General features: G+C 42.9%; 1 protein-coding gene across 1 annotated transcript in view; it reads left to right on the plus strand.

The window, feature by feature from the left end:
* The first annotated feature begins 2,737 nt into the window (after positions 1-2,737).
* Positions 2,738-12,177, plus strand: part of LOC143280173 (uncharacterized) — a 29,008-nt gene continuing 19,568 nt past the window's right edge. The window contains exons 1-2 of the mRNA XM_076584766.1: positions 2,738-2,788; positions 9,308-9,368. Of these exons, the coding sequence (XP_076440881.1) occupies positions 2,778-2,788; positions 9,308-9,368 (72 nt within the window). The 5' untranslated portion in view covers positions 2,738-2,777. The remainder of the gene's footprint in view (positions 2,789-9,307; positions 9,369-12,177) is intronic.

The following is a 12,177-nucleotide window of genomic DNA, read 5'->3' on the forward strand; positions in this document are numbered from 1 at the left end:
ATGGGGTGGGAAATGATGGGTGTAGGGGACCGATCGACTGAGCGAGTGAGCGACCGAAAGAACTCGATATCAGTCAAACGTTTTTGATTTAGTGTAAATGGATCAAAGCTACAATAAGCTTCGTTTTCGGGATACTGCCCTCACACACACTGACAAAAAACAGGATACCAAACTGGAGGAACAGAAAGATTTTTATATATATATGTAAAGAAAAGGGGAAAAAAAGAAAAAAAACAAACCAAAAAAACTTGATGTGAGAGAGAGAGTCTTCATTTATTACCATCGGAGTTACCAGTTGACCGGGCTAAACTGACGTGAAGATCCTTAAAAATTTTACATTTTACACCCAGACAGAAAAAAAGAAAAAAAAAGAAAAGAAAAAAAAGAAAAAGAAAAAGTGCGCGTGTGTTTGCCAGCGCGGGGTCAGTGTGCAGTGCCGCGGATATGTTTGTGTATGTGTGTAAATACGCGCGCAGTGTGTGTGTGTGTGTGTGTGTGTGTAGATATATATATATATATATATATATGTCACTGTGTGTGTCATTTTTAAGGATGTGCAAATGAAGCGGCGTGTGCGCACGTGCTTCAGCGCATGACTTCGTATTTGCCGGCTTTATTATGTGTTTCTTTCTCAGTCCTGCCTCCACTGACCACTGAGATGCATATACATATGTGTCTATGGTCTCCACCCCCACTGACACCAGTGCCCGCCATCTCTCTCTCTCTCTCTTCTTGCTCTCTCTCCGGCTTGTCTCTCTCCCTCTCTTATATCTCTCTCTCTCTGTCTCTCTCTATTCCTCCGTCTCTCTTATCTCTCTCTGTCTCTCTCTCTTCCTCCGTCTCTCTTATCTCTCTCTGGTCTCTCTCTTTCTCTCTTATCTCTCTCTCTCTCTTATCTCTCTCTGCCCCCCCCCCCCCTCTTTCTGGTCTCACAGTCTCTTTCAGTCTGTCTCTTATCTCTCTCTGATCTCAGTCTCTCTCTTTCTCTCTCTCTTATCTCTCTTGTTCCCCCCTCTCTCTATGTGGTCTCTCAGTCTCTTATCTCTCGCTGGTCTATCTCTCTTATCTCTCTCTGGTCTCAGTCTCTCTCTTATCTCTCTCTGGTCTATCTCTCTTATCTCTCTCTGGTCTCAGTCTCTCTCTGGTCTCAGTCTCTCTCTTATCTCTCTCTGGTCTATCTCTCTTATCTCTCTCTGGTCTCAGTCTCTCTCTTATCTCTCTCTGGTCTATCTCTCTTATCTCTCTGGTCTCAGTCTCTCTCTGGTCTCTCTCTCTTTCTCTTATCTCAGTCTCTCACAGAGACCACTGAGAGAGAGAAAAACCAGTCTGGTTTCTCTCTCTCTCAGTGGTCAGTCTCTCTCTCTCTCGGCTCTCCCGCATGCCGTGTGTGTGCCCCCAGCGGCCCAGTGACCGGAAGCGCGCGCGTTCAGTTGTGCATGTGCGTTGCATCATAGTGCAGATGAGTGAACAATGCACGTACTGCACGCGGCGTGTCTGTCCCGCGTGTAAGTCTTCCATCACAAACCGACAGAACGCATTATTCTCACTCTTTAACAAATGTCAGTGCCGGTACAAATCTCCACGGCACCAGAGTCATAATCGTCAGTAAACGGCCCGACCGCCCTCCCCTCCTCGATCCACTCATATAAATCCCCGCCGGGACAAAAGTCTACTGTGTCTAGAGAACCCACTGCAATGTCATCTGCCAGTGAGTCAGCCGACATGGCCCTCCGTCGAATATGACGGAGGCCAGCCAGGGCCAAGTTCTTATCACCAGAAAGTCCACTGAGAAACGTAGGATACCTGTGTAGATGATCTGGAATGGGATAGAGGGGTTCCATTGAGTAAAATACCCCGCGGTGTATACTGCGGAAGGGAAAACGATATAGCCGGGATAAAGTGAGGGATTTTATCATTTTTATGATGATGAAAAAGAAGACCCAGTGAAAAACTGAGGAGAATGAGGTCGTTATATATATATATATATATATATATATATATATATATATATATATATATATATATATATATATATACTCCACTGTTGTCCGGCAGCACTGAGTAGCAGGACAATGTCAGCCGGTGAGGCCGCAGTGCCAGTCACGGTGGGCCAGCCTTGAGCCAGCACAGATGACTTCCTCATTGAACCTGGGTACTACATTGTTTGCTTGTTGGCATCATCTTTGAGTTCTTTGAAAAGTATTATGTTCATACTTAATTGTTTTTAAAACCTGTTTTGAAGCATTATGTGGCGGTGAAGCGAACTTGCGGCGGCGAACAATGACCAGCTCGCACGCCGCTTAGGTTCACGGGTGACGCAAACTGTTCTTTCGAATAAAACCTGGGCTTTGTTTTATTTATATGCAGTATATTGTCTTATTTTCATGAATGACTGCGACGGAAAAAAACGTTTTCAAAGCCTTACAGTCATTATATCGTTAGACCCATTATTTGATCATGTGTGATCATTGTAATGAAGCTCTGTGTGCATGACATGCTGACTCATGGGATATTACTCGCGATGAAATATAAAGTGAGCATTAAAGTGAGTAGGCTCCCTTGTAATACGTACTTTAATCTCCAATCTATGTATTTTCATCGAAAAAGAAAACATACAATTTTGTCTTATATAAGTGGAAAGCAAATTTGGTATAAAATTAACATAAAGTCCACCTGTTCGAACCAACAGAATCACAACAAAATCTAGATATTTCGGTCTCTCTGTTTACATGTGATGTATTTTTAGTCATTGTTTTGGATCAGAGACAGCAACAATCATGGCTGAAGGGTGAGTAGTGTTCTGACTGTTTCATTTGTGTTTGAAGCTTGACGCTTGGTTGTATTATTTCAGAGAGCCAGCGTGTGTGCACACAACATAGAAGACTATCTTTGAAAAAATAACTTAAACTTTATCACACAATCTTACACAAAGTGTAAAAGACGAGACTTGCCAAGTTACTTCTTTGCCTATGTTTAGTAACAGATGAGACTGACAGACAGATTTAATTTAGCGACACCAGCTGTTTCGTGTCTTTGTTGCCAGCGTTTGTGGGAACATACTCATGTCATTGTTGGGCTGCTGTTATCGATCATTGTGCGAAGGATTAATCATTTAGACTTTGGCTCGTATTTAGACTTTGGCTTGTAGTTTTATATGTTTTGGTCGTTGTATTCACTAATCACACATGACTGTGCAGCTCAAAATGAATGTAACACCATGGTCAGTCAAGTTTGCCGACGATACTACTCAAGAAGGGCTCATTACGAACAATGATGTGTCAAAATATAGGGAAGAAGTACTAGAACTTGTCAGCTGGGTGATCAAAACAACTCAGAACTCAGTTTATCAAAAACAAAAGATTTGATTAATATTAGATTTAAGGAAGACCAGTTCTGACCCATCACCACTTGTTATTGAAGACAAGCAAGTAGAGGTCTGGATCTGGATCAATACGTCGCTTACATCCATTTTCTGGCATGGACACGACGGTGGGGGTGCGCAATGCGTTGGCGTCACTGGCTTCTGGTTTTTGCCAGGGCCGACTTGAAGCTATCCACTGACTTTTTGTGTATGATGGTATCGTCTAGATGGTTCCACTCAGTTATTGTCTTTGGGAAGTATGAGTATAGGTACTGGTCGGTGTTTGTTTCAGGGACACAGTAGCATCTGTTGTTGTTTCGGATATAGTTCTCCACAGGGTTTTGTGACAGATATCTGCTCTTGTCTCTCGTGGAGCAGATGCATCGTCCTGGTTTCTGTGGTGTGATAAAGTCACTCGGAGTGAACTCTGGTACCAGACCCTCAACCACCCTGTAGAAGAAGCCTAGCTGTAGTTGGAGTCGTCTTTCCTGGAGTGTAGTGAGTTCATGTTTCTTCAGTAGCCCTGTTATAAAGCCTGGAGTGGTGGAGCGGTAGTCCTTTGCTATAAAGCGCCCTGAGTTTCTTTGTACGCGTTCCAGCATGTTGATTTCCTGCTGCGTGTGCGGGTCCCAGATGATTGCTGCATATTCTAGGACAGGGCGTACGAGGGCAAGGTAGGCATTTCTTCGGCAGGAAGTGGGACTGTGCCTGAGGTTCCGACGAAGAAATCCTAATGTGCTGTTGGCCTTTTTTGTGATAGAGTTGATGTGGTGATGCCACTTGAGGTTAGCTGACAATTGGATGCCGAGGTAAGGGTTTGAGGTGACTTGCTGTAACTTGTGTAAGATGGTGTTGGTTAGGGAGTAAAAGTAGGAGGCAGGGGACTGTGCGATGCTCATGATATAGCATTTTGAAGCATTGAAACGCATACCCCATTTGTCTGCCCATGACTCCAGTGACTTGAGGTCCTCTTGTAGGGTGTGGTGGTCTTGGAAGCCGTTGATCTCCCTGTAGACGAGGCAGTCGTCTGCAAATAAACGCACTTAGGATTTGACTGTTTCGGGGAGGTCATTTATATGGCATAGGAATAGGAGGGGGCCAAGCACAGTGCCCTGTGGCACTCCTGAGTTGACAGTTGTGGCGCTGGATGAAGTACCTTCTACAACCACTTGCATAGTACGCTCTGTTAGGTAACAGGTAAGCCAGGTATGGAGGGTACCGGTGATGCCATAACTGGCCAACTTGTGGAGGAGACGGTCATGGGGTACAGTGTCAAAGGCTTTTGAGAAGTCCAGTATAGCCATATCCACTTGCTTCCCTTTGTCAAAGGACATCAGGAGATCATTGGTTGTGGTAAGCAGTTGGGTCTCAGTGGAGAAGCCTGAGCGGAAGCCGTGGTTTAGGTAAGTGAGTATTTTATGTTGTTCAAGATGGGACATGATGTGGCGGCAGACTATATGTTCAAGTAGTTTGCAGCATACAGAGGTCAGTGAGATTGGGTGATAGTTTGATGGAGTATGCCGGTCACCTTTCTTGAAAGCGCAGGATATGTTGGCTCTGAGCCAGTCTTGCGGTAGGCGTCCCGTGTCCAATGAAGTTTGAAAGATTGTGGTCAGGATGGGGACGAGGTTTTCAGCTGGGTTCTTAAGCACTCGGTTTGGGATGTTGTCCAGTCCTGAGGCTTTGTTGGGGTTTAGTTGGTTAAGCAGCTTGGCTACCCCAATGGTGTTGATATTGATGGGTCTGATATGGTTCGTGTTCTTCTTTAGGTTTGGTAGGGTAGTTGCTGACCTCAAGGCCTGACTAAGCGCGTTGAGTTACGCTGCTGGTCAGGCATCTGCTTGGCAGATGTGGTGTAGCGTATATGGATTTGTCCGAACGCAGTGACGCCTCCTTGAGCTACTGAAACTGAAACTGAGTTGCTGTTGTTGTGGTGGAGACAGATTTGAACTGTTTGAGGAGTATGTTTGCTTTTGTCTGGCTGTCGCTATGCAGTTGTCCATCTTCTCTAAGCGGGGCTACTCCAGTGGAGTCTTGCTTTCTGGACCTGATGTAACGCCAGAAGGGTTTCGTGTTGTTATTGGTGAGACCTTCCTGTATTGTTCCATTGATGAACTGCCATTCCGCTCTTCTGAGTTCTCTTCTGCAGTGTTTCTGGAATTGACGGTAGGCTGACCAGTCGTTCTTCGCCCTAGCTCGCTGAAACATTCTCTTCTTCCGTTTAATCATCCTTCTGAGTGGGGCAGTCAACCAAGGTAACGTGTTTGATTGTTTGAGTAGGAAGGTGGGTATATTTGCCTCCATAGATGTATTTAGGAGGTTTTTGAATGTATTCCAGAGATCATCAACATCCTTTCCTGCCCTCTTTTCTTCTTCAGTGGTGTTTGCTGCGTTGTTTGTGTCGTCTTTTAGCTGCTCCCAATTTACCTTTCCAAATCTATAGCACTTTCGTGCCTTCTGGTGGTGTATCTGGGGCTTGGCATCAAAGTCTGAGACTACAACGTCGTGGTCTGAAATGCCGGGGACACTCACTGAAGTTTTAGCGAGAGTGGGGTTTGAGATAAAAACTAGGTCTAGGACGTTGGGACCTCGGGTTGGGGTTAACTGTATTTGAGTTAATTATAGGTGCTCTTGTGTGGTGTCGACCAGGGACTGTTGCGCTTCTTGGTCCTTACCCGATGATCCTACACTGTGGGTGGTCCAGTCGATGTCGGGGCAGTTGAAGTCCCCGGCTAAGATCACTTCTCTTTGTTTCTTCCCGTTGTTTGCGAGTTTATTTAGTGATTTGTTGAGTTCTTTGAAGTCGTTTGGGTTACGGTCAGGTGTGTAGACTGCCCCAATGTGTAAGTCCTTCTGGTTTCTCATCTTTACCTTAACCCACTCTACTTCGCAGTCAGTCACGTACTGGGGTTCCTCTGAGGACGTGATGGACTTATGTACCAGTATGAAGACTGTATGTATTGCGGTCATTTCTGTAGACCTCATATTGGGGTGGGGGGGGGGGGGGGGGACATTTCCGTGGACTTGATGGCGTCTTGGGTGGGGTGTTTTCCAGGTTTTATGCCTCTGAGCCATGATTCAGTGCCGCAGACGATATCTGGTTTGGTGTACGGAATTGCCACTGCTAGTTCTTGTTTGTTAGAGTTTAAACACTGACAGTTTACATTCATGACCCTTAGGTTTGTCTTCTTCGGGAGTTTAGAGACCGATGAGGCAGATGATTTAGACTTGTTCCTTCTATTTGCAGTACTGGCATCAGGGATGCTAGTGAATGATGAGCTCCTTGATATTTTAGGGCTGCTGGCTCGGGGTGGGGAGAATGATCCGGATGAAGCCACAGACTCAATATGGCTATGCTGAAGGGGGTCGTAGAAGTTAGTACATTCAAATTCATTAACTGCAGATGAGCTACTGTTGGTCGGCTCAAGGCCTCGTATTCCGCTGATCCCACATCAGCAGAAGCATGATGGAACCAGACATCACATGAGTCACAGCATATACCCTGTGCATGACCAGGTGACGGGTTCTTGGCAGATCCCACATGGGTATACCGAAGCATTGGGGCCTGGGTTTAACTGCACATCACCTGATAACATTATCGCTAATAGGGCCGTACAAGGTTAATTCTGTGCACTTGTCCAGTGCTTTGCCGACATGGCGACGGTGGGCCGAGAATACTGCTTCGAGGCTGGTGGAGTTTGCTGACCATAAGTTGGTTTGGCTACTGTTTTGTTCGTATAGTTCATGGCAGGGACAGTCAGGGATGGGAACAGGTAATAGTCTCTGTTGGATAGTCAGTAGAATTATACAGATAAGCTCTCCTTTCGTCACGGTCATTTTGCGGTTTACTCCGTTTAGTCCAGTCTTCTTCATTTTCATTAAACATTCATGATGAGACTTGGTGGTGATATCTTCATCACGAGTTCATGTTTCTACACTTGAGAGTGAGACACTTCCTGGCTTAACAAGGTGGTACGTTGTGTCGGTGTCAGCCAAGCGGCGTCTAGCCCATAGTGGATGTCACGACTGGTTGCACTCTTTCACTCTGTGTCTCTGGTTTTCCGTTAAGAAAAAGGAAAAGTCACTTACTTGAGCAGTTGAGGTGGCAGTACTAATAATTCCAATGTTTAAGGTCAGTTCACGTTCACCCTATCAAAACAGTGACATGGCGGCCATGTTGGCTATTCACTGAGTTGGGCTAACTAATGAAACAGTTTGTTTCTTCACTTTTGGACCTTGTATTTTCGTTGTGGTAGAACTCTGGTACTAATTCACAGTTCCTACACCATTGTAGCACAATTTATAGAATGAATATGCTATGCTATATACACAAAATTTTCACAGAAATACGAAGATGTGATGGAGAAGACGTCTACTCTCTTCGACGCATGCGCACACCCTCAAGATCATCAGTGAATTTAAATTTCTCGGACTGATCATTTCCAATGATTTTAAATGGAAGAAAAATAAGGAAAAAATTGTCAAGAAAGCACAACATTGCCTGTATTTTTTTCGGTGCCTCAAAAAGTTTGGAATTAGAAAAGAACTCATGGTTGATTTTTACCGAGCAGTCATTGAAAGCATGTTAACTCACTCAGTACGGCCAGTCCTCTCTTCTCTACACAGACCCCTTGGATGTCCAGTGGGTGTCTGAATGACCCAACCTTTAGCTTCCATCGTCAGAACTGTGGTATTCTTTGTCAACATTCACCTCTTCAGTATAAGAGCGTTCCGCTTGCAATATTTTGATGATGGTAATTGGGATGAAACGCTGTAAACGTCGTCTCTTTTGCCGTTCGTATGGAGAGAGTTAACCTTTGCTATTACTGTTTGGTACAGAAACATGTCCATGGCAGAAGTTGCAGCCCTTAACATAATCGTAAAAACTGCCAGCAAGATTACCGGGGCAGATCTACCTTCTCAAGATGACTTATAATATTATATTGTAAGCGGCTACTCAAAAAAACAAAATCAGTCAGCCAGGATGAATCACATACAGCTTTTAGGATTTTTGAGGTGCTCCCCTCAGGTCGTCAGTACAGAAGTATAAGATGAAAACCAATCGCTTCACCAGAAATGTTTTCCCCAAAGCAGTCAATGCCGTGTCTCTCAAACAAATCCAGTATGATTAAACAGTTGTGCAATCAACAACCACTTACCTAATGATCTAGTCATCAGCCCCATCCACATGTAATGTGCAGCTTATGTTTAAGTGTGTGTGTGTGTGTGTGTGTGTGTGTGTGCGTGTGTGCGCACAAGTTCTTATACTGAAAAGCACATGTATGTGTCCTAAATTCTACTGTATCTGTGTTTGTGTATGATTTTCGATTTATGTTTGTACCTTTTATGTACTATCCCCCCTGATATTCCTTGTGACCCCGGTACACTTGGTAGTAAAGACATTCTATTCTATTCTATTCTACATGATGAAGTGTGTGTGTGTGTGTGTGTTAAGCACATATAAAGTCTTATTTAGAACTGAGTTGTGAATGATGTTGAAATGGTTGAACCTGAGCTGTATTATTTGTTACTAGTTTGTTTGCAAACACAGAAGCAGTCATTTTGTCCATTGAAAGTTCATATATTCAAGATAAAAAGAGGATGAGTTGGACTACAATTTACACAGTAAGCTGCGGATTTTATATATATGATAAGAGTATTAAAGTGTGAATATAAAAAGTACGAAAAATTTATTTTCATGACTTCAGTAGAATCATCCTGACGAAACCGTGAAAACACCGTCAGCGAAAAATTAAGGGTTCTGAGACTTTGTCAGTGTGTCTGTGTGTAAAGTTTTGTGATGCGACACATGTGTTATAACATGTAGTATGTTCCCCTTTCTGCACCTGTCATCATCGTCATTTTAAAATGATTGATTAAAACGGGTTTGTTAATTTACTTCTATTGGTTGTGTGAACAGTGAGAATGTCTGTTGGTGTTTCACAGTGGTGAAGGAGAGATGGCTGCCAGCTGGTGGGGAGGCTGGATCCAGTCGGCCAAAGAGAAGGTATTATTAAGTGTTTGAAGTTTCATTTCTGCCTTTAATCAACACTAGTTGAATCTGCGCAAGAGGTGCCTTTTCTTTTCTTTTTTTTTTTTGTGACTCACTTGTGTAAACAAGTCTATGTTTTAACCCGGTGTTCGGTTGTGTGTGTGTGTGTGTGTGGTAAACTTTAACATTGACATTTTCTCTGCAAATGCTTTGTCAGTTGACACCATATTAGGCATAAAAATAGGAAAAATTCAGCTCTTTCCAGTCATCTTGTTTAAAACAATATTGCACCTCTGGGATTGGCACACACACAAAAAAAAAGAAGCCTAATTATATGCAAACTGCATTTACTGTTATATTTATATTTTTTGTATTCTCTAAACTTGGCACTTTGATCTGATATTCTGATCCAACAACAAGAGCAGTCATTATTATCATTTTTTGTTCAAACAGGAACTTCTTTTGCTAAGCATGGAAGTTTTATTCATTTTGCAAATGTTTTGGTACAGATAGTAAAAAAGGGAAATTACTCTGTAATTAATGCTAGGGGACTTAATTTGCTTTAAACTGATCTTTCTCATCTTAAACATTACATTTTGAAATTATACTCAATACATAAAAAGCTTTGATATAAAAAAAAAGTCTTGAAGGCCTTGCCTCTCTTGTTTTTGATGGATCTGTGCATGAAGGGCAATTTATCACAGCGTGTGTCCTTAGCTAAACCAGAAGTACTCTCGAGAATTGCCCAAACAACAATGGCACTCAACAAGCTGAACACCATCTGGAACAACAAAAACATCGCTCTCAGCTCAAAAATCAGACTGATGCGTTCCCTGGTTATATCAATATTGCTCTACGCCTGCGAGACTTGGACCCTGACTGCGGACATCGAGAGAAGAATCCAAGCTGTCGAGATGAGATGCTTTCGTAGACTACTTGGCATCTCCTACAGAGACCACATCACTAACACAGAAGTGAAGAACAGAATCAAGCAAAGTATTGGACCCTACGAAGACCTTCTGTCCATAGTGAAAAAACGCAAACTTAGGTGGTATGGACACATCTCCCGATCATCTGGTCTTCCCAAAACGTTCCTGCAAGGCACCGTACAAGGAGGCAGAAGGAGAGGACGGCAGAAGAAGAGATGGGAAGACAACATCCGGGGGGGGGGGGGTGGACAGGCTTGACGCTCGGTGACGCCCTGAGGAAATCAGAAAACCGTGAAGAGTGGAGAGGGGTGGTGGCCAGGTCAGCAGCGGTGCCCCAACGGTCTGAACCCAGACTACGGGAGAGGTGAAGGTGAAGGTGAAGGTGTCCTTAGCTACCAAAAGTCAAAATTAACTAGACACCAAGTCCTGACTCAGTGGGTGACTAATTTTATGAAGACATGGATGGGTTATAAAATGGCTTGTGATATAGAATATAGATTTGTTTTGTTTTCGTGGGGTGTTATTTTTTAAGGTGGAGATGGAATGGAGGATATCTGTTAAAAGATAAAATTCTATATATCTGCGTGTGTGTGTGTGTGTGTGTGTGTGTGTGTGAACATACATGATTTTAGGAATAAAAGCAGCAATAGTCTTTTATTTCCGAAAATCTTGTTCATGTGCAAATTTGTAATGAGATTCAGCTTCTTCAGGCAAGGGTACAGGAATATCAACATGATAGTGGAGAACTTGAGACAGAATGATAATAGTAATACAGCTTGCAGTTTTCTTAGGACCTCAGGAAAGTCTGTAAAGGGTTTTTTTTTCAAAATCACCATGTGTGCTTCATTTGTAAAAGTGGAGCTTGAAAAATGGTGAAGTCTTAACTGTTTGTTGCACAGTGATTACAATCAGAGACTTGCCTTTAGAACGTGAGGCATTGTTACCTGTGAGGGCCATATCATTATCAGTTGGATTTTAAAAATCTTAACTCTTAAACTACTTTTATGTCTGAATTAGTGAATAGTCCTTGTGTGTGCCTTTGGGTGTGTGTGTGTGTGTGTGTGTGTCTTTCACTCTTTGCCTTCATGTATGCATGTAGGTGTGTATTCTACACTGTATTAATTAAAAAATACTATAGAATTAGAATATTTGGGTGTTAACCCTTTCGCTGCCAGGAAAATAAGCTTTAAGTGAAATCTATTTGCCAGGGTTTTTTCACAAAAAACGGGTATAAATTTTCAAAAAATTCTGTGCTCTTTGTTATTGGAGAAAGACCCATAAAAGTATATATTTTCTGAAAGGTAAATGAATAAAGAATACAAAACACATGCTGTTTTCCCATTTTATATATTTTTAGTGACATGCTGTTGTTTTGAAATCAGTGTTTTGTTTTTTGTCACATTTTCAACTTGTTCATTACAAACATTAGTCAGGTAATTTGCACAAAAGCATCATATTTTCTGGACAAATGGATATCTGCAAACACAAAATCATACTAGAACAACCACAATATATATATATATTTTAAGAGATAGATACACAATACATTGTGACTTCTCCAAGTGATAAGATGGATGTGAGGCCACGCCCCCTCAGTCTCTACCCCCCTCCTCCTCACCCCTCTCACACGGTCACTTGATTCAGTTCTCATCAGACCGCGTTGGCTGCGTGCCAAGAATATCGCTCTGCTGCTAATTCGGTCATCTGTCGTCTGCTAACATCTGTGCAGCCGGCATCACTCACTGACAGTCGCATCTTGGCCACTCTCTTGATTACTCCCTTTATTTTCTATCAGATCGTCCTATAAATGTTCATCACTATCTTCTCCTTCGAATTTACGCTTCAATTCTTTCTGAGCATCAGCTAAAGAAAGAAATCATGGTTGATTTAGTTCA

The sequence above is a fragment of the Babylonia areolata genome, chromosome 3, assembly GCF_041734735.1.
Source record: "Babylonia areolata isolate BAREFJ2019XMU chromosome 3, ASM4173473v1, whole genome shotgun sequence".
NCBI classification, from domain to species: domain Eukaryota; kingdom Metazoa; phylum Mollusca; class Gastropoda; order Neogastropoda; family Buccinidae; genus Babylonia; species Babylonia areolata.